At 30.9% G+C, this 26724-nt stretch overlaps 2 protein-coding genes, 1 long non-coding RNA gene and 1 pseudogene across 4 annotated transcripts; 3 read left to right on the top strand and 1 right to left on the bottom strand.

Annotated features, from left to right (window-relative positions):
* Positions 1-2332: 2332 nt before the first annotated feature.
* On the top strand, positions 2333-3478 carry LOC110620333 (annotated as a pseudogene). The gene has a single exon (XR_002488801.2). The product of XR_002488801.2 is annotated as a probable CCR4-associated factor 1 homolog 11 (transcript).
* A 3963-nt stretch (positions 3479-7441) lies between these two features.
* Positions 7442-9567, top strand: LOC110619947. The gene is made up of 2 exons (XR_002488728.2): positions 7442-9023; positions 9210-9567. It is a non-coding gene; the product is annotated as an uncharacterized LOC110619947 (long non-coding RNA).
* Positions 9568-12757: 3190 nt separating this feature from the next.
* On the top strand, positions 12758-13839 carry LOC110621359 (transcription repressor OFP15). Its single transcript, XM_021765619.2, has one exon. The coding sequence runs from the start codon at positions 12984-12986 to the stop codon at positions 13785-13787; it is 804 nt and encodes a 267-aa protein (XP_021621311.1). The 5' UTR covers positions 12758-12983; the 3' UTR covers positions 13788-13839.
* A 9452-nt stretch (positions 13840-23291) lies between these two features.
* Positions 23292-24170, bottom strand: LOC110621307 (transcription repressor OFP6). The gene has a single exon (XM_021765539.2). It carries the CDS (start codon positions 24162-24164, stop codon positions 23451-23453), a length of 714 nt encoding a protein of 237 aa, XP_021621231.2. The 5' UTR covers positions 24165-24170; the 3' UTR covers positions 23292-23450.
* Between the last annotated feature and the right edge of the window lie 2554 nt (positions 24171-26724).

The raw sequence follows: 26724 nt of genomic DNA on the forward strand, positions 1-26724 counted from the left end.
AGAAAAGGCCAAGATCTGTCCCGCTATTATAGGGGAACTGAACAAGTTGATTCCCATAAGCATTTCTCACTGTCCCCCTGGGCAAACGTTCGGTTACCCGAATGTGATGCACGGTACATTCGAACAAGCTCAGATATTGTATGCCGGCCGTGCACCACACATGAAAAACATAAGTCTTCGGGCTATGGCCCCAAAGAGATCGCGAAGTACACATTCGAAGAAATCGCTGGAGACTTGACTGAGTGCAGCAGATCCCAGTCTCACATAATACTGGTACTTCACATCGAAGGAAGCAATAATACTGGTACTTCACATCAAAAGGAACAATAAGCTGAGCATTTGCGCCACTTCCATTTATATCAAAAGAAGATAACAGGGGGGGAGGTCGACCAGAAATCCTGGACGAAGTAGTTTCAGCAACTCGCCGAATGGTCCCACCCATCGATCGCCCTACCAGAAGGATCTCCGAAACAACGTTCCAACTCCTTAGAGGTAACCTTCAATCCTCAAAAATTTTGAATTGACTCATCTTCATCTCAGGTACTGCAAAAGGGTCCCAAAACAGAGATAAGTTAGGATAATCTTCCGTCGAGATGATAAAAGCGAGATTAAAGCAAATTCCTGGGGCAATACAAAAATCCCGCCGGAAGAAGGAAACAGACAGACAAATTCGAAAGAAAAATCCCTTTGCTCCCACAGAATGCCTGGGACTGGTAAGGAGGCGATGTTAATATATATCCGAAAGTTTGTATTTTGCAGGACAGGGGAGCCGAATTCTCAACTAATGCCGTCAGAGTCCTTAAAAGGTATTCATGGGAAAGGAAAGAAAGGACATGTTCAGATAATGATGACAAGAAAGCAAAGATAGCAGAGAACGCGGAAAGTAAAGAAAAGCCCGAAAGAGGAAAGAGCATATAGGATTCAGAAACTGCGCAACGATAAAAAGAGGAAAGGGTATTATAAAGACACCTAGATACGAACAGACGCGGCCATAATGGTTCTTGATATTCACCCCCTCGGCAGTTGGAGCAATAACTCCCGAGAAGGTGAAGGGGCAATTGATGACCGATGGATTTCTTCACCCCGAACCAGGGGTCTAACCACCGCTAAAGGCCCATAACATAGAGGCCCACGTATCTGATATACCCAACAAGCCTGGCTCATTCAACCTTCAAGACCGGGCTCGGCCCAGCTTCTTCATAACGGCCCAGCCCACACGAAGCAGGCTCTCTCCTCTCAAGCCTAGCGTCCGGCCTGACTTTCGGCCCAACCCAGGATCCAGAATAATATTCACCAGACAGCCTGGCAGATCCGCTTAAATGTACGCACGAGGAGAATCAGAGGCCGTTACGCATGGAGCAGGCGGCTGATACCCTAGTACCTCCGAATCCGCATGGCAGAGACGCGTGGCCCAATCCTGGAGAGGCCTTTACACGCTACCAGCAAGCAAGACAATGTATAAAAGAGGAGTCCCCTCCTCAGGAAACTTAAGCCTTATTCTGTAATACATAAACCCTTGTAAAACCCTATTCTATTGGATCTCAGATCATCACTTTTAATGAGATGTTTATTTTTATTAAAATTATTAAATTGAGAAATTAATTTATATTAAATTGGAAATAAGAATTGAAAATTGTTTTTTTCTTAATAAACTGAAAGAATTAATTTATAATTTACCTTTAAAATGTGATAAAAGGTCTAATTTTCACTTTTGATTCTTGAAGGATTAGCCTCACCGACTCAACTTTTTTGCAATGGTTGATTGCTTCCTTGGATTCCAATTTTCCTAATCAATTCATAGATTAATGCATGCACTCGAATCTGGCAATCTTAAATTTCACTTTAATTTTTAAAATTTTAAATATTTTAAAAAAATTAAATCCTATTCGATTTTTTTCCTTAAATGAAATTTTGTTTACTTTTAAATTTTTTATTAAAATATCTAAAAATTGTAAATTAATATTTTTATCCCTTATAAAGATTTCATATCAAAAGGTCTTCGCAAAGGGAATAAAGCAAATTAAAGTTCCAGTCAAGATGCCAATATTCCAGCTTTTGTCTTGGCTTTTAAAATTCCTTTTAGGCTACATGAATAATATTATCAAAAAATAATCCTTATTTAATTAAATAATTATAGCTATTAATTAAATTTCACTTGCTATTGCTAAGCAAATGAAATTCGTGAAGAAATGATTACTAATAAAATTTAATTTAATTTAATTATTCAAAATGATTTTAAAATTGTGAAATTTCAACTTAAACTCAAAGAGTTAAATAATAAAGAATTCAGAGTTTAAGTTCATTAGTATTAAAATTATCTTTAAAACTATACAATTTGAGTAACCGTCGAAGTTATGTACCTGCGCTTGCCTAGTTTCGAAGAACCGCCCTCGTCTCTTTAAAGAACCTTCCGCGTCGTGTTCTTCCCTCTCCATCATTGTCTTTATATAAGAATTCGATCCGCACTTTCCAACCCGTGCTCGGTAACCGATCCGGAATATGTGTAAGGCCGTTGAAGCCCCGCCGTCGTCAACTCAGTCGACGGAGAGGCCCGTCGAGGTGCGATCTGTTTGGGCTGACAATCTTGAATCTGAATTCAAGTTGATCCGATCTTTAATTGACAGTTACCCGCTGATCTCAATGGATACTGAGTTTCCTGGCATTGTAATACGGCCCTCCGCCAATGATCCGTATAACCGGTACCGTGATCCTAAAGCCCACTACCTGAACTTGAAAATGAACGTCGATATGTTGAATTTGATACAAGTGGGCCTTACAATTGCAGACCACGAAGGCAATCTCCCGGATCTTGGCACGGATAGTTGCTACATTTGGGAATTCAACTTCCGCGATTTTGATGTGTCGCGCGATGCACATGCGCATGACTCGGTTGAAATGTTGAAGAGCCAAGGTATCGATTTCGAGAAGAATCGGCAATACGGTGTGGATTCCGGTAAATTTGCGGAACTAATGATGTCATCGGGACTCGTCTTGAACGACTCAGTGAGTTGGGTAGCGTTTCACGGCGCTTACGATTTCGGTTACTTGGTCAAGTGCTTGACTCAGCGATTCTAACCGGGGAAATTATCGCAGTTTCTTGACACAGTGAGGTTGTTTTTCGGAGCTAGTGTTTATGATGTGAAGCATTTGAATAGATTCTGCGGTTTGCATGGTGGGTTGGACCGGGTTGGGAAGTCAATCGGTGTGGAGCGGACCGTAGGGAAGAAGCACCAGGCCGGGTCGGATAGCTTGTTGACGCTCCACGCGTTTCAGAAGATTAGAGAGAACCACTCGAAGGATAAAAAAATAGACAAGTACGCCAATGTTTTGTATGGTTTAGAGGTTTTTACATGAACTTGATTGGCTGTTGATTGATTGTAGATTTCTCTTCTTTCTGTCTTAGAAAGGGGATTAGTCTTGTACACATTTGAGGTTTAACAAATATTAATAGTAGTTGTCAATTAAATTCTTTCAGTTATTCTCCTTCTGTTTTGTCTGACGTAGTTATGAAAGGTTTAATGATGTTATTTAATTGAAGTTTCTGACTTTGCACATAAACATTTGGGTGCTAATTGTGGCAATAATTGGACTTGGAACTTTGCTAGTTCAAAGTATCAGATTCAGAGTTTGCTTATGTAATTTCACTGCTTTATTTCATGTCATCCCAAGTCTACCTTTATTTTTTTTACTCCCTTCTGTACAAATGTATTTGGAGGAATCTCTGAATGACCGTGTGCCTGTTGAAGAATGAGCTGCCACTCATAGGTGGTGGCTTGGTTAAGGGATTTCCACCGGAGAGCTGTAGCTGAAGGGCATTTGTCACAGCTTGCCATCCATAAGGCCACTTCTGATAGCATAATTTTTTTCTTTTTTTTTTGCTACATTGCGGTCAGACAAGTATCTACAGTGACACCAAATATGCCGAGTATAATAAAATAATTCATAATCCTCAGTAACAGGTGTGCTTTTAGATGTAAGGTAACTTAACCCACACCAAATTGTTGGATGAGTTAGAGTGCTTAATGGAAAGGGGTGGAGGCGGTAGAAGTGATGAAGACCTCAGGACAGGTCCTTGTACCAGCTTTATAAAAAAGTTGGCTGGCTTGTTTCCTTACAATATGAGGCATTTGGATTATTGCATTGCAGGAAGGTGTAGCTTGACTTTGTAGACCATTTTTAAGTTTGATATCCGAGTTTCCTTTTCTATCCATATTCAAGTGTTGTTGCTTTTAACTGGTAACTATAATTGTTTAATACTTGCGAAGCTGATTTGCCCATGTCTCTACTCCAATGAATTACTTTCGCCTATTTTCATTGAAGTCTCAACTGTGGATGTGCCCTTCCTTAATTCCTTTGTAAGTCAATTTGTAATTTTCTTATGAAAAGAGCAAGTCCACAACCTTGATGATGGTGCTTATCTGTCTGCAAATGTACTTCCATGGAAATTGAAGCTTCAAATCTGGACTAAACATTTGTTATATATTCTTCTCTTAAAGAATGGCAGTTGGTGGCCCTGAATAACAAAATGTTTAGCTTAAGAGTTATCCTATATTCTTTACCATCAATTTGATTCCACTTTTGAGATCCTTATAGCAACATTATGGTTTTTCTGAAGGCTAAAAGAAGTAAAACATTTTTATCTGGTATTTAAATGTTATAACTATCAATAAAATCATAAACATGTGTGTGTTTTGTTTTCTTGCCTTTGCATTCTGATTATTGTTAAAGTCGATCATTCTCATCGACACTGGCTCTGAATAATAATTGTTACTTGTGCACATTATCCTAGCTACAGAAACTACTTTTGGAATTTCATTCACAGTTTACATAAGTGTGATTGAAATTTCATTGGGTTTAGGGATGTAGACTAGTGCATCTTAGAAAGACAGGGATTCATTTCTGGAAGGACAGAGTAGAATTAATTCTGTTCAATTTAATTGTTGACGGCCTCATCACATTTTCTTGATTGAGGATTCTGCATTGAAGGGTATTTGTGTTCTCCACTTTTCGAATCCATTAATATTAACAAACGATTGTTGTGTTTCTTGATGTTGCTTCCAACTTGCTGCCAGGATCTTGGTTGTAATGAAGTGTTCATTTGGATTGCAGCTGACAGGTAACTGACTGAATTCCATATCTGTTGACTAAAGGTGTTTTTTTTTTCAAAAAAAATTAATGATATTGGTTTAGAAGTTTCTATGATTTATTTCTCGGCAAAGCGGATTGAAGTTGTGCTTGCGTGCACCTGCATGAATAACCCAAACTATGGGATTATTATTATTAAGAAGTTGTATTGTTTACCTTGAAGCAATTCTTTATTCATTTATTCAGTGATTTATTTTCATCGTTTATTTGATTGGATGGTACAAATTCCATTTGGTTCAACTATTCAAGTTTCATTTGTTTCTGTTGCTCCGAGAACTCTATTTTTATGGAGGAGTTTATAACGTGGAAATAGAAAAGCTTGCAAGTGCAATGCGTTTGGATTGAAGAATTTGTATCCACACTTTTGATATCAACTGCAGAATGGCAGCCTGTTACAGGTAAACTTTTGGGTTCGAACTGTAAGAATGATTAGACTTAGAAGTTTAAAGAATCGGATGTCAGATGCTGCGTTTGCTTGTACTAGAACTTTTAAATCGTCAAGCTTTAGGAATGGGGTGGAATTATTTTGCAAAGCACAATTAACCAAGGTTAGAAATTTTTGCAAAGTTGATCCTTAGTTGAGGCTTGTTTTACAGATTTTTTTTTTTTTGCAAAATGCATACTTGCATATCTATATTTTAGCATTTTCACTTATCGGTCACTTAAATTTTAATCATAACCTAATAAATACCTAAATTCTAAAAAAAATTATTTTTAAACACCTAATTTTAAAAAAATATTATTTTAAACATCTAAATTTTTTTTAAAAATTACTTTTAAACACAACTTTAAAAATCATGAATTTGAAAAATTATTTTTAAACATAACTTTAAAACCATAGATTTAACTATGAATTTGAAAAATTACTTTTAAACACAATTTTAAAATCATGGATTTTGCAAAATTATGTTTAAAAGTAATATTTTTTAAAATTTAAGTGCTTATTAGGTCATGCTTAAAATTAAAGTATTTAATAGACAAAAAGAATAAAATACAAGTGTGTAAGTATATATTTAGCCTTTTTTTTTTCTTCAAATTGGTGATTCATGTCATCACATGTTAAATAGCTGATGTTAGCACATAAGTTGTTAGGATAGGATGGAAGGTGCTATAACCAATGCGTTAAGTAAAATAAGTTTCTAAATAAATGCGACAAGTGAATTACTAGTAGCAGATTGCTTCAGCGCATACAAACTTCTAGCTGTTGGTTTTTTTGTTTTATTCAAAATTTTGTTTTCTTTTAGCATATTCTTAAACAATTTTCTCACCGACTCATTCTCATACATTGTCAATTACGACAATTAGAAGACAGAATAAGAGTTCTGCTATAATCTTTGCTTATTATCCATTTCTATCTAAACATAGGTATAAATGGGTAAACCTCATTTTTCACTCTCCCACTACATTTTAGTTCCTCACCTTTTAGGTTATATAACTTCTAGCTCCTTACTTTTTAGATGAAACAACATTTTATCTCCTTATCTTTTCACTTTTTTTAAGAATTAAGTTGTCGATTTTGAAAATTCTGTACAATTTAAATGACCAAAGCATATTATATTTTGACAAAGATTTAAGTGTGGTGGAGTTAAAAAGTTATGGACCTTTTAATAACATTTCTTTGCAAAGCAAAGGTTTTAAGTGTTAATTTTGCCAAAATATTAGGGGGATTTTTGCGATATAACCAATATAATTAGAACTAGTTTATCTTGTGATAGATTAGATATACCAACTGGTTTGCCTTGTTTATATGCACCAAACATGGGATGAAATGACCCTTTATCTTGTCTTGTATTGTGTTATCTTATCTGTCTTTTTCTATGTTTCCAATCCCTCACCAAATGTAGCCATAGGGATGCTAAGATCGCAATGCTGCATACCACTCATACAAGGGTAGTCTTGAGGACATAGAACTTGCAAGCCTATTTGTGGGTATGCCAGGACACCAAATATGCAGACATTGTAATGTCCACATAACAACTTAAGGTATATTTGTCATTTAAAAGTTCTACCTCTCATCCATGTGTTAATAACAAAGAGGGACAATTTTTGCTGGTACATTGCATGTTTGGAATTTCTTATTACTTTTTGTGAGTTGTGACTACCAAAATAATTATGTGGTTAACCTGCTTGAAGATTGGTAGGGGTTGTGTCCTGTTGTTGATATAACTTCCATTTGTTAGATGATTATGGATGTAGCTTCCATGCTCTTCTAGAAAAAAAAAAGAAGTCTATGAGAGGTTAATGATGAAATTTAATATGAGGGGAGTTTTTTTTTTTGGGGGTGGGGTGGGGGGGGGTTGGCTTACTTCTTAAAAGTAGACTAATTTCATGGGTTGAAATGGATTTCATGATTCTTTTGAGAACTAGAAAGCTTATCAAAGGGACAAAGTTATGGGTCTAATATCGAGACACCAATTTTAGTGGTATATTTTAGCAGCCTTGAATCCATCATATGATGCAAGAGTATGTCATTGTAGCATTGAACTCTTTTCTGCCGCTCAGGGGGGAGATCAAATATTTTGTTTTCATTTATATTATAAACTGGATATGCTTGCCAATTGCTGCTGATGATTCCTCTTTAAGAGTGTAATTATGTATTCAGTTCATAGCTGTAATGAGCTCCCCAGCTGTACAAAACAGTAGTAAGCTTATAACACTTAGAATGAATCCAATGTGCATGTCTGCTACTTGTCTTGAAGGTTATAGTACAGGTGATTGCTCAAATCATTTTAATCAAAGATTGGGATTTGAAATCAGGGGAAGAGTGATGAGGCCAATAGCATGAACAGAATGAAAGGTGATTATTTCTTCATAATTTGGTTATGCTAGAATTATATCTTGTGAAAAGAGCAGAAACATGGTCCCCCTAAAATGCAGCAAGTCATAAGGTCCCCATAGCTCATCTTCATAGATAGAAGACAATATTCTTTGTAAAGTATGTCATCCATTATTGTTCCCTCTTGAAAGGATAGGAGCTTAATTATTTTTACTCGGATAGATTTTAGTTTACAGCTGCATTTAATCATGTATTATATGAGAAGAAAATAGCTAATGATTGGTTGATAGCTGTTCTTATATCATAATAGTTAGATTTGGCCACATGAACCTTTCCTCTGTTCCACCTAGTTTTGGGTTAAACCTTTGTTACTAAGTTTTCGCACTATTTTCCCTTCATGTTCTCTCATTCTCTATCCTCCTTAGGTTTAACCAAATTATGTTGCAAAAATGATGTTGAATTTTGCAAGATCAAAGGGTATTTTTGTTACTTATATTGCTGAAGCTGTGTTGTCCTCCTTGACATAATTATGAAAAAGAAAACAGACAAGTAGGATCCGCAGAAATTATGTGGTGAGAACTTTTCTTTATTGGGTTTCCATGTGCTTGCTACATGCCTAAAATTTTGAGTGCGACTAACTATTGCGGCTTGTAGGAATATCTGTATGGATAGGTTTATATCGTAAAATAGCAGAAGGGACCACCTTTGAGATCGTTCAATCCATGTATTTTATTCACTGGAGATTTATGTTAGAGGAAAAACAAAAGCTCTACCAAGTAGAGAAGACAATATCTTGTGTAAGAATTGATCTCATATCTGAACCAGCAACTCGGGGACCATTTCCTTTTACAGTAGCTTTTACAAGATGAGCAGACATAAGTTTCATTTTGAGCAGAACATTTATAAAAGATACTGACTTGCAATGAATCTTATTTTCTTGGATTGTGTTCTCTAATGTTGTTAAACTGTTGTCCAGTTTCTTGCTAGATGTTTAAGTTTATGCTTGTAAAGATATTCCCTAGAAAGTGCTCCTATGGGCTATGCTGCAGGTGAAGATTAAGATCCTTGGGTTGTGGCTGCTGCCTGCAACTTCAGCTTGGAGGTTTGGCTTCTGCCTTTTACCTGCTGCAGAATTTGTAGCTCTATGACATTGCATTAGCCATTGAACTCTTCCCTTTCCCCTTCCCCAAAAAATAAAAAATTAAAATTATGATGGTTTTCCATTGGTTTTGGTTGAACTAGTACTGCAGTAATAGTTTTTCTTTTCTTTTCTTTTTTCCATTGGCAGGAATTGTTGACCTGCTGGCAAAAGCTATTTCCATATAATATGGTGAAATTTGAGTTAAATGTGGAGGAGAAAAGTGAAGTGGCCTGTCTGAGTCACTGGTGGGTTCAAATTTTGACAATTTGGTCCACTAGCTTAGCAGACATATGGTCCAGTTTGCTGTTAAATCTGGTTGTTGGTGGGCCTTCACTAAGGAATCCATTTTAATTGCTTGGCTACTGGTGGTGCTGAGTAGGTTCTTTTTTTTTGGATAGGCTGTGCATCAGACAAGTGCTGAGCTGAGATGAGAGAAAGGGAGAAATTAATATGATGGAAGATTTAGGACCTCTGTAGGGGTCCTCTAATTTATTGTCATATTTCCTCAATTTTTTTTCCATTTCACAGATTCCCTTGCTTGAAATTCATTTGATTCCCCAGTTGCTGAAAGTGACATATTAATATTATTATAGCTCTGGAGGCTATTATGCTATGCTTAATCGATTTCATCTATTTCGATTATGAGGAGTGAAATCCCACCTTACTTAACTAACCATCCTTGTCTATTCTCTCAAATTCCAATTCCATAGATTTCTGGGTTCCCATTGACAAGCTTGATGAAGAAGAAATTGCAAATGGGGAGAGGTGGATGGGAAGACTGAGTTAGAGTTGGGTTATTTTTGTCGAAAAATTTAAAAAAATGTTATGTAAATTTAATAATCTATATGTTTGACATAAATCCGTTACCATTAGTTGTTAGCATCAACTATTACTCTATTAATTGTGTATTATGAATTGCGAATTTGTATTTAATAGTTGAAGCGATCTTGTTTGACATATTTATTTTATGAAAAAAGAGTTTAAATGATTTTTTGTAAAATTATGTAAGATTTTAAAAATGAAAGTTTTTAACTTCAAAAAGAATTGGATTTTTTTGTTTAAAATTAATAAAAAAAAGTTTAATTAAATTGAATTTTTTAAAAACTTTTAGTTCCAAATGAAAGATTAATCTCTATTTGATGTAGTGGATTCTGCTTTACTAAGAATGTAACTGCACTTTCCCTTAAAATTGCAAACAAGCTTAAGCAAAGTGTGCTGCTTGTTGGGGGTACAATATAAACCAAATCTCAGTTGAAGTTTGAGATGGGTGACCAAGTATCTATTGACTTTAATGGATCAGATAGATAAAGGAGTTATAAGTACTCTTCTTAAAAAATAACAATGATTGAATTTTTTTATTATTATTCTTATTATTTTTAACTTGGGGGTCCTAAGGTTATTCTATTGGCAAAGAACTAAAAAAGATAAGGTACCTGAGGAATAAGATTGTAAAAAGACAACAATCTTTTAGGGGTCCATCAGGAAAAGGTGAAATTATTTATTTTACCTTTTGAAAAACTCGGCCCATCATCAGCTACTGATTATTGATTGAACCCAAAATTAGTACCAAAGAAAAAAAAAGAAAGATATTCATATGAAAATGGAATTACTCAAACAGAAGGATTCTTACAAAAACATGAAGCAGAAAACAGTGAGTGAAAGATAAAAAGTGGGGCAGCCCTACAATTATTCTTCATTTTGTAGGGTTGGCAATTGTATTTATATTTTTATAGGACACCAACCTCAACCTCAACCTCAACCTCATAGCTTTTGAACTTGAAAAATTAAATTTTAGATAGCCCAAGGGACCACTGCACTACCTCTCAAATACATAGCGGTCCCCTTACAAATGTATTACTATCATACATTCATATACATAACCAATAATCAAAATCATTTCCAGTTTTGAATTTCTTTTTCAGGATTCAAAATTATTAATTTTAAGTTATTTAGTAATTTTAATTTAGCTTTGACAATTTGTACAAAGCATTTATTCAGTATTTATTGGTGAAATATTTACATATGGCATAGAGTTTTAGAATGAGTGAAAAATAGTGGGGTTAAATAAAGAAGGGAAACAAACAAACAAACAATTGGAGTATGTCTTCCTCAAGTCTCAATCTATCCTCTGGAATGCATGTGGAGGGCACGTGAGACAGAGTTCCTCCTTAAAGTACTTACACATGATTTTTTATCCCCATATACGTTTTTTGTTTTTGTTTTATTTTGAATTTTACTCCTCCGTTCCCCCCCTCATATTCTCTTTAATTATATATTTTTGTCAAAATATGCATCTTATCCACATTTTAACTTATTATTATTATAGGCCCACATTCATCCTATTTATAACCAAACCCATCTAATTTATTCAATATTATCTTCTTTTATATATTTCACTCATAAATTTTTTCAGAATTTATGGTTTGATTTATAATATATAATTTAATTTTATGTCTAAATAGTATATTATAATATTATGTCATTTATAAGTAAAGATGATTTTTAGATTCATGTTAATGTGAAACTCATATTATAATATACTATTTTGACAGATTTCAAAATAAATTATATATTTTAAAATAAAAATTTTTGATTTGATGCTACTAAAATTTTTAATTATATTTTTAATAAAATATAGAACCACGGTAAAAAAAATATTAAAATAGATAGTAAAAGGTTTTACTATTAAAAGTATTAAATTTATTACTATAAATTTATATTAATAATATAATCTAAAATTATGATTACAGGTATTTTATAATAAAATTATTGCTACTAATAAAAAAACAGTTATGAGCAATAATAACTATAAGTTTTAGTTGTATGTAAATTTTTATAGCAATAAAATTGTAAAATTTTTTCTTAATTTTAATATTTATGGTCATAATTTTACTATTAATTGTCTCATATGGTAATTCAATTTTTAAAATTACTTTATTTATACTTTTCTAATATCTTTGATATTATGATTATAATATCATGAAAGCACTATATATTTTGGTGAGTTAAAAATTAAGTTATTTAAGGATGGGTTGAAGTTCTATGTCTTAGAATTTCGAAGATTAATCTATGAGCAAGATTTAATATATACCACATGATATTTACCTAAAAAAAAAAAAATCCTTCATTTAATGTAGATATATACATGAAATTGAAATTTGAAATCCACTGGGTTTTGACTGTCAGAATTAGGGCAGTTTCCTGCTTTGTTTTTGAAATCATGGGTATGTAAATGTAAATGCTCTTTCAAATTAATCCACCATTTAGGCAAATAATTAATAATCACTTAATGGAAATCCTTTCTTAAAATATAAAACTTTTGGCTCTCTAATTAATTATTCATTCTACCACTCAGTTAAGAAGCTAACAATAAACAACTAACTCGCTTTAATTACAGTTGTTAGAAGTTTAATTTGAAAAGATTCAAACGGTTCAAATTTTATTTTATTTTTAAAATACATTTTAATATTTAACATATTTTTAATTACCGAAACGAATTAAATTTAAAAAAAAAAAATTAGTGGTTATCTCGTTTTATGCTCACAGAACACTAATCCTCTAGGGTTCGGAATTGCCACTCCCAATAATATTGCGAAAACTAATTAAACCTAATTTTTTTTAGCTCTACACCCAACGTATATTGTTCATCAATGACCTCAACTGAATCTACATTTACTCTTAATTCAATACACACCTAGCACAAGAAAGAAAGAGGTTAAGACCCCACCAACCAATTGCCAAACTCTCTCTCTCTACCACTCTTCTTCTCCTCTAAAATCTACCATCTCTCTCTCTCTCCCACTTGCCCATTAATGCCTACATAAACAAAGTCTCAAATTCTACATTTCTTTACCTTGGAAAATCATTTGAACCATCCTTTCATATCCTAGAGATCAGCTAGATACACCAAAAACAAAGCACATGGGCAAGAAAATGAAGCTCCCTTTTCTCTCCAAGATTAACACTACAGACTCATCAAGATCTTCTTCTTCTTCATCATCATCGTGGCCTTGGCCTGCTTATTGTCAGCAACCCAAAACCCTCTCTTTCAGAACCAGCGAAAACATGTTCAAGACTCTTAACTCAGCCTACATAGATGTGGTTGACACTCCTGCCGAGTCTTGTTTCACAAACTCTTCTGAGTCTGCAAGCTTTTCCACTGCATCAGATGATCAGTCAGGAGCTGGTGACCCCGCCATAGAGACTGTGATTCGAGGTTTAAGATCAGAGAGGCTGTTCTTTGAGCCTGGGGAGAGTAACTCAATCTTGGAAGAAGCCAAAACAAGCAGTGGAGGTGATAATGAGTTGCCATTTAAAGAGAGTGTGATTTTGTCGATGGACTCCCAAGACCCTTGTGAAGATTTCAAGAAATCAATGGAGGAAATGGTGGAAGCTCATGGTATAAAAGATTGGGAAGGTCTTGAAGAGTTGCTTTGCTGCTATTTGAAAGTGAATGCAAAGAGCAATCATGGGTATATTATTGGTGCTTTTATAGATTTACTTGTTGGTTTTGCTTTTGTTTCTTCTACAACTAATGATTCTTGTTGCTCTTGTTCTCGTTCTCCTTCTTCTCCTTTGTCTTTCTACACTTCTTCTTTTTCTGATGATTCTTCTTCAACTCCTTGCGTTTCTTCATTAGAAGCTGATCAAGAGGACATTCATATAAGTCCTTGTTTATCTTCTTTTGAAGCTAAGCCTCAGAATGAGATTATTAAAGAAAATTAAACTATAGATGATATGCTTCATCTTAGTTCTTTAATTTCCTTCTTCTTTATTATTTTTTGCTCTATCATTAATTTAGAGATTCTACATGTTTGCGTATATATATAAATCTCTATATATATATCAATAACTGGAAATTGCATACATGATATTCTTAGGTAAATATTAATTTTTTTATTATCAAGACGTATTAACCTAGTATTATTATACATATGTCGATTATATATGATTGATTAATAATTATCCTTGCTATATATATATATATCTATATATGGGAAATTTTCTCTTATATTAAAAAGGAATTATCTTTTTATTGTTACATGATATGAAAGAATTATATCCATGAATTTGTTTTTTTTTTTTTTTAAAAAAAAAAGGAATTAAAATTAGAGCAGTAGAAGCTTTTCTTCAACGGCATGCAGTTTTAAATAAGGGTTGAAGGGTGGGGGGCAGATTTCCAGGAGGGTAAACTAATAATAATGGTAATAAATGGTATACAAAAAAATAAATCCCATGCAACATAAATCAGAGAAATGCACGTGTAACCAATATGATGGAGTAAAATCAGACCATTAAAAAGGAACTGACAAGATGAGACAGATCAGAGCCGTTGGTTTTAAAAAAATAGTCATTATCAATTGATAGGTACAATTCCAGCGCAGAATTTTGGCGTGGTCCAAAACACTCGTATCCTTGGTGCCCAGTTGCCCTCTGAACCCTTATCGTCCGAACCCTAATTTTTTTTTTCATTATAAATTAAAAAAAAAAAATGAATGAGATTTTGAGAGATGGGTCAAGTAGAAAACAAAAGAAAACCCAATCTGCAACTCAGCTTTGTAGTATTGTGGCTAAAAGAGATTTCAGATAAAACAAATTAAAAGTTTCTTCAGTAGTAATTTTGAATAAGAAGATATTTGTTTGGGCATATGCTGAGAAAATTTTTGAATCTTTTTCTGTCAAAAAGTAAATGTTCAAAGGAAAAAAACAATGGCAGGAAAAAGGAGGAGAGGAATGTCACTGCCATAAATTTATTGCATCGACTGTACGTTGGAAATTAATTAGAAATTTGTAGTTTATAGTATTTTTATTATTACAATTTAATATCAATTACTTTACAACTATAAAAATTTATTTCATATGGTAATTCATTTAATATAACAATAATTTAAAAAAATCATAATTATAAATTCGTCCTTTTTATATTAGACTAGATAATTAAATGGAGATATATTAAAAGATAATAAATAAATTATTATTTAAAAAACTTATTTTTTTATTATAATGAAGTAAATATTAATTTGTCAACTCTCGATGTTCGAGGTGTGTTTAAATAAAATAAAAATTAATAAAATTGTTCTAGGTGTATAGATTAGTTACCTCCTAAGCTTAAATATGTAATCTATAACTTTAATATTTGAGCTGAAGATTCTTATCACAGCAACGAAGCTTCTAAACCTTGTGCCATGGCCACTTTTTAAACCCTAAGTTTCACAATAATCAATGCAGAAGTAATTATTTAAAGAAAAAAATAGTGGTATGGGGTTACGTACTTAATTAATTAATTTTTTTGGTCGAGAATTAATTAATTAATTATTATAATCTTCTTGAATTTGAATATTTTATTAACAGAAGTTTGTCCATCTAGGTCTATTAATTTATTGAATGGGTCCAAACTTTCTTGCCATGTTTTCCTCTCCGAAATTTCGAAACCCTATATTATCACTAGAACTGCGAATCTCAAGAAACAAAATTTTCTATTTTCTACGAAAATAATCTCAAAGAGAAAAAAAAAGATTTTTTTCCTATTTTCTACGAAAATGTTGTTCATAGTGTTGCTCCCGAAATTATCAAAAGATTTAGATTGAAAATTTACAACAAAATTATATTTGTTTATGGGAAATCCTTTGTGTTTCATTATTTTAAGAGATATCCTGCACATTTATTCTAGAACTTTGTACAAGTTTTCTCTTATTGTTTAGTTTATTAATAATTAAAAATTAATATTTAAATTTATAAATTCCAGAAACTTCAAAATCAAATAAATTAATAGAACCCAAGTTTAAACTTTTTGAACTTAATTGTTCCTTGCCCCTAATTTAAGGCATGATGACCACACAGTCCTCTAATCCAACGGTAAACAAAATCACTGGATAGCCGATGATACAAGAACCAAAATACTTTCGGCTATATTTGATCAGATGATTTATAGCCCAGACAAAATTAGCAAACAAACTCCATATATGAGAGAGATGAGTGTTTAATATGCAGGCTTTTACTTGTCAAAACCTTGGAAGAAACATAATTTTTACAAGAAACCAAGAGATGTTGAGGGTGGTAATTAACTAGACAATGACCCTTTAAAGACATTATCATTTGTCCGACAAAATCAGTAACTCCCACGAAAATATGTGATCATACAGTATAGAAGTTGGTGTAATTTGTTCATTTCATCTTTATTTATATTTGCATTAAATTTCTTTTTGCTTGATTCCATGAAGATGTCTGCTTTCATCTTGCTTTTGTCAACCTAATTAATTAATAATAGAATTTTCTTTTTTTTTTAAAAAAGTTTGATTCATCATTATCATTGAATAATTGGATAAATTAATATTTCTATAATCTTAGAGGCTTAAATAATAAGCGGAATATTTAATTCATCATGCTATTCTGATCGAGCCGAATTCAAGAAAAGAGTATCGATCCAAAATCTATCAAATTCTCTTTAAGCTAACCAATCCAATATTTTAAGTTTCGACTCAAACACGCGAGCAAGTCAGGTCCACCGCAAGTCCAGGTTTAATGGTAGTAGTCCAATCCGGTGATGTGATGTGAAGCTGGTCCAGTCATTTCGCAATCATGTCCGTATTAGGAGAATTAAATGGTCATTTGATATGGAGAGAGATTCTGACGCATTCATATATATGAACTTAAATAACAAAAACAAGTGTCACTGTAGCAGAAAAACGGTTAGACATCACTAACGGATAAAAAAAAAAGAAAAGAGAGCAACGTTTTCCTCTCCATCCAATCTTATACAACCACCGTAAAATCTTTCTTTTAAATCTCATAACATCACATCAATTTTTAAAGAGAATTATTGAAAATAGTAATTTTCTTTTTATGATAAACATTTCTATATTGGGAAAACTACTTCATTTGGTCTATTCCAACAATGGACACTTTGAAATATTTAAAGTTGAAATTTAAAGAGGAGTGTGTCTGTGTTCAACGTTATGTATGGGAAATAAAATGATGGATTATTAATAGCTGGGGTTTGGAGGAAATTGATGGAAAAGAAGATTGAATGGAGCAGTGGGTGAGAAAGTGACACATGATCTGCGAATCAGACTTTCAAACATCCTAATATTAAAGAATAAGATATTTGATTTGACTGAACAACAATTATCATTTCTTTTTCTTTTCTATTTTTTTAATATAAATAGCTTTTCATTTAAATTTAAACTTAAAATCTCTCCATCTCAAAAACAAATTTAATATTAATAAATTAAAATCCATTAATTTTAATTTTTATACAATATACTAAAATTAAATTTCAATATATATATATATATATATATATATAATATTCCTCAATTCACCTCCATACATCAATATTTAAATTATTTTTTTTAAAATAAAAATAAAAAAAATAAAAGAAAAAATTTTTTAAATTTATTCAAATGCATTTATTACCAGATTAACTCTATAAGTATTATTATTTAAATTAATTTTAAAATTTATATAAACTTAAAATATTTTATCCTATTCATTGTAATAAATACTGTTTAAATTTGATTGTCTACTAAACTAATATATTTAAATAAAATAAAAATAATAAGAAAATAAAACAAAATATAAATGTTTGTTTTATAATGTAATTCTATTACAATATAGGTTTCTTCGTTTTATTACAAATATTTTATAAAAAAATGTTTTCCATTGATATTTCAAAAAAATTAGTTATTAAAAAATATTTTCCTCATATAAAAGCAAATTATTTTTTAAAAAAATTCATTAACACTACTATATATATAAATATTATAATTTTTTAATTTTTAAATTACAACTTATTAATTAAAAATAAGTTTATATATATATATATTAAATCTGAAAGATACTAGATGAACGAGTTCCCAAAAAAAAATACTCATAGTTTAATGTTTTAATTAAAATATTTTTTAAATCATTCAACTAATTGAAATTCACCATCTTAATGAATTCATATTTACATGGAAAATTCTTTCACCGACTCGTGTATATATCCATCCGATGTAATTATTATATGTAATTTAAAATTAAAAAAGATTTTATCTATAAGATCCACGTATTATTTTAAAATTGTCCGATTTGGGAGCAAACGAGCCAGAGTAGCCAACGATCAAGGCATCAAGCACCGCCAGTTGGGCTCAAAAGCTGAATTAGATAGGCCCATTTTTCATTTCTTAATGTCCAGTTCAAGGCTCCGCCCAATTTCATATTGGGCTGATTAGGCGTCGCATGCAGTAGAATTGATACACTTTCGGAAAATATATATACAGTTCTAATCATGGTTATGATCTAATTTCAGTTGTGACTCAAAAAATAGTTTCTTTGGAAAAAAAGAAAAAAACATTCACTAAATTTAATTAAAATTAAAATAAACCTTATAAAAAATGAAATTAAGTAAATCTTTTTATATGTATATAGAATTAAAAACCATTATGATTGTCTGATCTTTATCTAACAACACACTCTATTTGTTGATAGAAATTGACAAGAAAAGGCTAAGACAATATCACGTTTTGATGTCTTCCAATTAAGTACATAAGATAAGAGAGAGGCTCTTCTTACTTCAAATTTGTGGTGTCTACACCCAACTTTTTCACATTTTGTTTTTATTTCTTTGGTAGGACCTTACACTTTACATCAATCACCTTTCTTTCTTGTTTGTCTTTTCATTTTTCAGTTAGCATCCAATCATATTTGAGATTTTTTTTTATAATGAGCTCTCTTTTTTTTATAATCATACATATCATCCAATCCCGTTGAATCGATCCAATAAAAAAATAAAATATTTTAATGAATATTTATTTTATTTATAAAAATAAAACCTACTTCCTTACCATTAGAGTTATAATGCATCTTGGGCTTAGAATCTACTTATTTAATGGGCCTGGATAGTGAGATAGTATGTTGCTTCTTTTGGCTTGCATTTAGATTAGGTCCTAGACTTTATACTCATTATTTCCAAGTGAAAATCGAGCAGGAAGCAAAGAGAGAGAAAGCTACTCCAGAATCAAGCTAGGGTTTTGAAAGAGGCAAGGAAGAAAATGAAGGGACTCTGAAATGATGAGAGTCTAAAAAAAATTAAGAAATAGGGGAAAATTAAGGATTATGACAAACTTAAAACAAAACAGTAATGATGTTACTGTCGTCTTTTATCTTTCTCTTTACTAAAAAAACGCTTTCTTTTAGTTGCTTGGCTCCACTTTTCAATTTACTTTTGCAGGAGTTTAACAGGCTGTATGGTCTTTTAATGATGAACAAAGTTCAGGAATAGATGTTGGAGTTGGAGCTGGGTGACGAAAAAGTTAAGATAAGGGGCTGAAACTGAAATCAATGAAAGCAAACTATTAACTAACCATCCACCTTCGAGTTCGCCACCAACTAGACTTGGGATTAGACATTTCTTGAGTTCTAATAAATTTGGGATACGTTTTCTGATTTCAATAAATTAACTTATATTAACACTTCCATTTTTCATAACAAAACAGTTACAAATATCCCAAAATTTTCCAATCAATCTTAACAATCAAACAAATAAAGTGCAACAAAAGAATTTCAACACAATCAAACAAACAAAACACAATCTTAAATAGTGAACTTTTTTTTTAAATATCAATTAAATTGAATTACTGATGTGTTAAAATAAAATTATTAGTTAATTTGAGAAAATGAGGTGGTATGCTTAAATCAATAAATTGAAAATTTGTATAAGTATAAGAAATTACTTAAAAATTTAAAAGTAATTGTGTAAGATAACAGTATATGTTTATCTCTATAATGATGTGGCCAGCTAATTGATCTGTATTTTCATAATTATAAACGTAATCAGAATCTATTAAATTGTTTAGATTAACAGCAATTTTATGCGAAAATCCGACCTATTTAGAAAAGGATGAGTTTTGATAAAAAAATCGGATAATTATAATGTCCGGATCTTTTCTTTCACGAGTGAAACTGCATATCACACTTATCAAATTTTTGTCACGACTCCATTTTTGAGTATCAGCATATGGTATGCCTTGTACGATTATTGTGCAACATTAGTTACTTTATTATTTTTTTTTTTTTGAAATAGGGGGTTGGGGGAGTCGAACTTTAGACCTTTCAAGACTACAGGATGCACTTTCCATCAGGCTAAGTCTTGGAGTGCAACATTAGTTACTTTATTAAAAACCTCTATATTGTCATTCTTAAATTTTTCTTATTGCTTCTGAGAAGTTTTTCTTTTCAATTAGATTTTTTATTTTTGAACCGCAAATGAAATTGAATTTTTTTTTTAGTTTGTTGAAGTATCAACAAGGTTAGATATATGTCCCTAAAAATTAGGTCATGGTGGTCCTTCCCTAATAGTGAATTAAAACGGTACAAAAAAAAGAACACAAACTTTGAGAGACTTAAGTTCAAGATTATGAGGTTCTCATCTGAATTCATCCACAAAATAGTCATAATAAGCAGAAATATTTTTTTTCGTTTAGCAAAACTTGAAACTGACTTTCAATCTCCAGTTAATATTATTTAACTTTAAAGCGTTGTCTGATCTTTATCAAACAAGACATTTCTTGAGGATTTGATAGAATGTGATAAGTTAATAAAAACTAGAGCATGTGTTTAATTTGTGGTTGGCACATGCTATTGTCCTTCAATTGCTATCTTAATTAGTTTGAAAGTGGATGAAGAAACCCACAAAACACTACTTCTACTACTTTATGGGGTCCTCGCAACCATCTTGTCATGAGTTTAGTCATATCTCTCTTTAGTCTTTAGCTATCCAATCTCTCAATTTGATGTTCAATGTCCAATGTTCAATAAACTTTTTTATAATTATTATTTCTTGGTAAAAAAAAAATATTTGTATAATTTTAACTCAAAATATTTTCCCCAATGATTTGAAAATTCAAATATTTAATACTACAAAACATTCAAAAATTTATATATTTTTATTTTTTAAAAATTCAAAAATCTATTTAATTCAAAATCCCTAAAAATATAAAAATTATATTAATAAATATAAAAACAATGATAAAAATATATTTATACGAAATAAGTATTACAAGTATTACAGTCCAAAAAAATCTCTCGTAATCCATTTAAGAATTATATAATAGTCTTAATTCAGATATATAAAATGATATTTAAGAATTTTATAATAGTTTTTAACTCACATATATAAAATGACCTACTACAATAATCGAATATGAATCACCATAACCTTAAAAATTTTTATACCTTCTACTTTTATTTACGTTTCTAATTTAGATAGTGAAGTGGTTTGAGACAACTAATCTATTTATTATTATTAATTTTTTTATAAAATTTATTTAATACGTAAATTTTACGTGAGTATATATATATATATATATATATATATATATATATATATATATATATATATATATATATATATAGTTTATTTAGAACCACAAATTATCTGCAAAGTTTAGATTTTTTTTGGTGGAATTTCATATAATTAAGAAGAGAAAGGGCAAAAAAAAAAGAAGAAGAAGAAAAAGATCTAAGCTAGAACTTGTGTGAAGTACACATGACTTTTGCTGGTAGTCCAAAGCAAGCAAGGAATATAAGATTTGGTTAGGTGCAATAGTGTTGTCACTTGCCAACTAATTGGGAAGAAAGCCCCAACAGCAGATTTGATAAAGAAGGGTTTTTGTGCACACTTAAGATGCAACACTTTGAACTTAAAGCAGCCACAAAACCCTCCTTGTTCTCTATATCCTGACATGGACTCAAGGAGAATGAGATGGAGTTGCTCCTTTTATTTTATCAATTTCTTTTCAAGTTGAAAAGAAAGAATAAGTCTAATACTCTAATATGAGTTTGAGTTTAGTGTTGCAAGTGAGGAATAAAGGAAATGGGGTTATGCTGAGGATTTGGTGCTTAAAGAAATTGAATGGCCATAAGTGTTTCTTCCACTTTCCAATAAGCTTATAAAGATTCCTCTTGATTGTGCTTGGTCCCTAGATTTTGACTAACCCAATAAAGTAGACCACATTTAAATATCTCTTTTAATTCTATAAAGACCTACATTTATGGGTTTCCTTTTAATTTTTAATTAGTAAAAAATTTCATATAAAAAACTCAGCTTTACACCCAACTTAACCATTCATTGTCAGATTTTCTAATTAAACTCTAACAAATCCCATTTACATCACCTTATCATATTCGTTTAATTCTTTTGTTATAAAAAAAAAAATTCATACAACAAACTCTTAGACTCAAATTTCAAATAAGATTTTCAAAACTGATATATATTACCTAATAAGATTTTTTCCTCATTTTAATTTTAAATTAAGGCATTTTACTATTTTTTATTTTATTTTTAAAATATCTCTCGATACTTAATGAAATTTAATTTTTTAAATAATATAATAAAAAAATTATATTTTTAATATATATAAAAAAATAAAATAAATAAAAATTATAAATTATATAGAATATTTACTATTAATCGATCTCAATTCTCGCAAGCATTTTTACTCGTATACATTGATTCGGAGTATATTAACGCAACATAATTAAATTGTAAAATTCACTCATAATTATATAAAAATTATTTTTATATTTTAAACTTTCTATTTGTTAAGGATGAAAAAACTACTTCCTAAAAAAAAGTATGGAAAACTATTTAGACTTCTCTACAATATGATATCACATCTATAAAACCTACTTTATCAAAGTAAAATTAACGTCTTTTCAACTTTATAGCAAAAAATAATGATTTAATATACTTCCTCATCCATAAAAAGAAATAAATAAAAACATTTTGATTCGTAAAAATATATAAATTAACTATTATAATTTTATTTAATAATCACTTAGATCACGTTTTAATATTTAATAAAATTTAAAATAGTATAATTAAAAAATTAATATAAAAAAATTATTTTTTTAATATATATAAAAAATAAAATGAATAAAAATTATAAAATAAAAAAAGTAATATTTTATTAAATTATGATATATTTGAACTTAAATGCAAATTAAAGTTGTGGAGTATTTGCTAAAAAGGATCAAATTTAGCTTTTTAGAAATTTAATAAAAAAATTCATGACTGATTTAGAATTTTTTTTTTTTAATTCAGGAATGCAACAATATAACATAAGTTATATTAAAAAAAAAGACAATTTTATTATTTTAATTATATTAATTCATATAAAAATAAATATATGGAATGCTATTTACTAAATTATTATAGAGTTAGGAAGCTCCAAAAAAACAAATAAAGGATTAAAATAAATGCATTCTCCAAAATTAATTAACAGCTTTAATTCTACAATACAGCAATCAAAATGATTGACACTTTCTTTTTTCAGTGGATGAACAAGACTTTCACGTGCAACACAAAACATTAGAAGTCACGTGACTTATGCGCTAAGCAGTTAGCAACTAGCAGCCATGGCCGTAATAGTAATCATTACAAGGCAGCTTCTTCTGGGACTCGGAGGAAAGGCCGCCACCACCACCACGAGCTGTCGACCTCACAGAGTAGACACCGTCCCATATCTCAGTGAAGGCTCTAACGATGATCCCATGGTGATAAGGCGAGTTTAGCTGCAAGAAACAGTTAAGAAGTTCTCGAAGATCGTCTTTCGAGTATATTTCTTGCTCCAATATCATTTGAAGCATTGACTGTCGAAAATCCAGATATGGGTCATCAGACTCTTTCTCCACAGCCAAACTCTCGCCCCCGACACGTCCCATTCCTCGAACAGCCCTGGAGTATTTGTTGCTGGCGTTTGTGTCCCAGGAAGACTGCGGTGGCGTGTCGGCAGAGAATGAGGTCGTGGTGTCGTAGTCCGGGGGAGAAGCGTTGGTTTTTGAGGAGGAGGAAGAGGAATAGTAGATGTCATGGTTATAGTACTTTTGGTATGAGGTGGTGGAAGTGGTGGGGTTTCTGGATCTTGGCTTAGGTTGGAAAACCCCGGAGAGGTTTGGTTTCTTGCAGCTGCCACAGCCTAAGCTGACTGAGACTGAGCTGAGAATTGGCCTTTTCTTGTTATACGACATCGTAGAAGAAGTAGCCGAGAGAGCGAGCAAGAGAGAGAGAGAGAGAGAGAGAGAGAGAGATGATTCTTGTGGAAGGAACTTGGGATGAAGCATTACTCTGTAAAACCTTCGTTGGATTTATAAAGGAGGCGGGTCCATCTCATGGTAGTGTGACTGGTCTGTCAATGTTTAGAGATGACAACATCATCTTAACCGTTAATTTTCATTTGATATGTTTAACGAATTCTTTGGTTTATTATTGAACTGATAAACATTGGGATTGTGCTGTAGAAGAAGATTTAAAGTTTTTTAAAAAATTATTTTTCTATTAATAGGCTGTCATCTGCTAGTATAAATGGGTATAGGAAGGTATCCATATGGGTTACTCATTCTTCTTTATTTTTTTTTCAACTTGAATTAAAATAAAATGCAAAAATTAAAAAGGAAATTACAGAAATCACCTTTACCTTTTTCTAATCTTTTTAGTTTGACAATTATACATGTATTTTTATTTTTTGTAATTTTCAAAAGCTAATACGAATTTGTAGGTTTAAGGGTTTGAAAAAAATAAAAACTTTACCAATTTGAATTTTTTAAGGTGATTTAATCCGGTGATATTGGATGTGGCAGTGTCTTAGAAACCTTAAACAAAATAAAAGAGACAAAAACTGAGTATAGAGAGGCCTTGACCAGAATCACATGTCCTTTTTATGAAAATCATAAATTAAAAAATAAAACGTTTGATTGTGGTATAAATCATCTGCCCAAGTGGAGCATCATTCCACTTATGCATTTTCTTGATTTATTAAATTTGCATTTAAAATCTATATATTAATAATTATGAGTGTTAATTAAATATATATTATTTGTGATCCTGAAAGCAGATTACCTTCCTTGTGATCTCAAGATTCTGCGGACAACTCTGCTTTTTGTTCTGTTCAAAAAAATAATTAACAATATTAAATAATGCTATTGGGCGAATGAATCTAATTCATCCACATCCTGCAACTTTTTTTTGACAATCTTTAGATTATAATTTGCTAACTGAATGCCGTCAGGCCCAATTGCCCAATCACACGGGTTTTCTTTCTTTGTTCTTTAGAAAGACAGCTCTCTCATTTCTATTGTGAGGGGAGATTCAAATTCCAGCACAAATGGCTTCATCTTCCCCAAAAGCTCGAGTTGACAAGTGATGGGCTTGGGCCTTGGCCTATCATGAGTGGATAGGATGTCAATACTTTGCGACGGTCCCATGAAAAATGCTCATTATTAATCAGCCCAAAATCAGAAGCTTTACAAAGGCCCAATCGACAAGTCATTCTCTAATGCTGTTGATGCCTCCTTTCTCCTAAAAGAAATATAATTCCCCATTTAGAACCAATGAGTTTACAAGAATTTAATTTTAATTGATTTATTTTTTTAGCAAAATAAAAAAATTAAATATCTTTTTTTTATTTAAGGAAATTATATCTTAATTGAAACCTAGAAAATGAACATAAAGAAACATAAGAATCCAAGGAAAAGAATATGGGCATCTTCTTTTCTTTTCCCTCATCCCTTCACCAAATCATATTCACCACCAAATGCACGAGGCCTATTCAATATATTTTTCTATTTATTTTCCTCACTTATATAATCGGTATACGTGTGATGCATATTAATTTATTGATCTATCGTAATAAAATTATACTTCATATGCGGGTATTTTAATTATACTTCTATTTATATATTTTAATTTATAATTTTTTATATTTTAAATTTTTATTAATATATATAAATATTTTACAGTTGAATCTCTATGCTATTAAAAAATTAATTAATTGATTCTTTATTTTTATATAAATGTCTATGGTTTTATTTGGATTTAGAGTTTGAATGACTTCTGTAATTTGAATGGTTTTTGTGGTTTGATTTATAATTTAGGTGATTTGAGTGGTTTTATTTTGGATTTTGTGGGTCTTTAGTAGAAATTTTTGTACTCCCTTATAGCTCGTTGGCCCATGATAATGCAGCTTTCTGCGTGTTGAGAAAAAAAAATAAAAAGAATGGGATACTTCCAAGGTATTAAGGTAAACTAACCCATAGAAGAAAAGGTATAATGTGATAAGCATTGACCAATTCTATACGAAATTTTCCAATTTAAACCCTTTGGGTCTTTTTCTTTCTTTATAAAATTTATTATTTTCCCAAATATTGACTGCGCTATGATTTGTGTCACAATTTCTATGCATTATTTGTTCATTGGTTGGTTAAAGGGTTGACCTAACATAACAACTCTCTATTTTTATTTTAATTGTCATCCTCAGCTATTTTTTTAAATAAAGATAAAAATAAAAAAAATTTAAAAGGTTGAATTTACTAGAAAAATTAAAAATACTAAATTCCATTTTTCAAATTCAAAATTCAAATTATTAAAAAATTAAATAATATTATCAGTTAATAAGATTTTTCAGAAGGTGAGATATATTCTCATTAATTTATCTGGTTTATTTTAATATATTTGACATTTTAATGATAATTGAATGAAAAATTTAGATTGAAATATAAAATTGTAGTATATATTTTAAGAATAATTTTTTTTTAATTTCAAAGGAATTGAGTGTTCAAATTTGATTTATTTATTAATTTCTTTTGAAATAAATATATAAAATATGCATTTTATTTAAATCTTATT

This window comes from Manihot esculenta, chromosome 8, assembly GCF_001659605.2.
Source record: "Manihot esculenta cultivar AM560-2 chromosome 8, M.esculenta_v8, whole genome shotgun sequence".
Taxonomy (NCBI): Eukaryota; Viridiplantae; Streptophyta; class Magnoliopsida; order Malpighiales; family Euphorbiaceae; genus Manihot; species Manihot esculenta.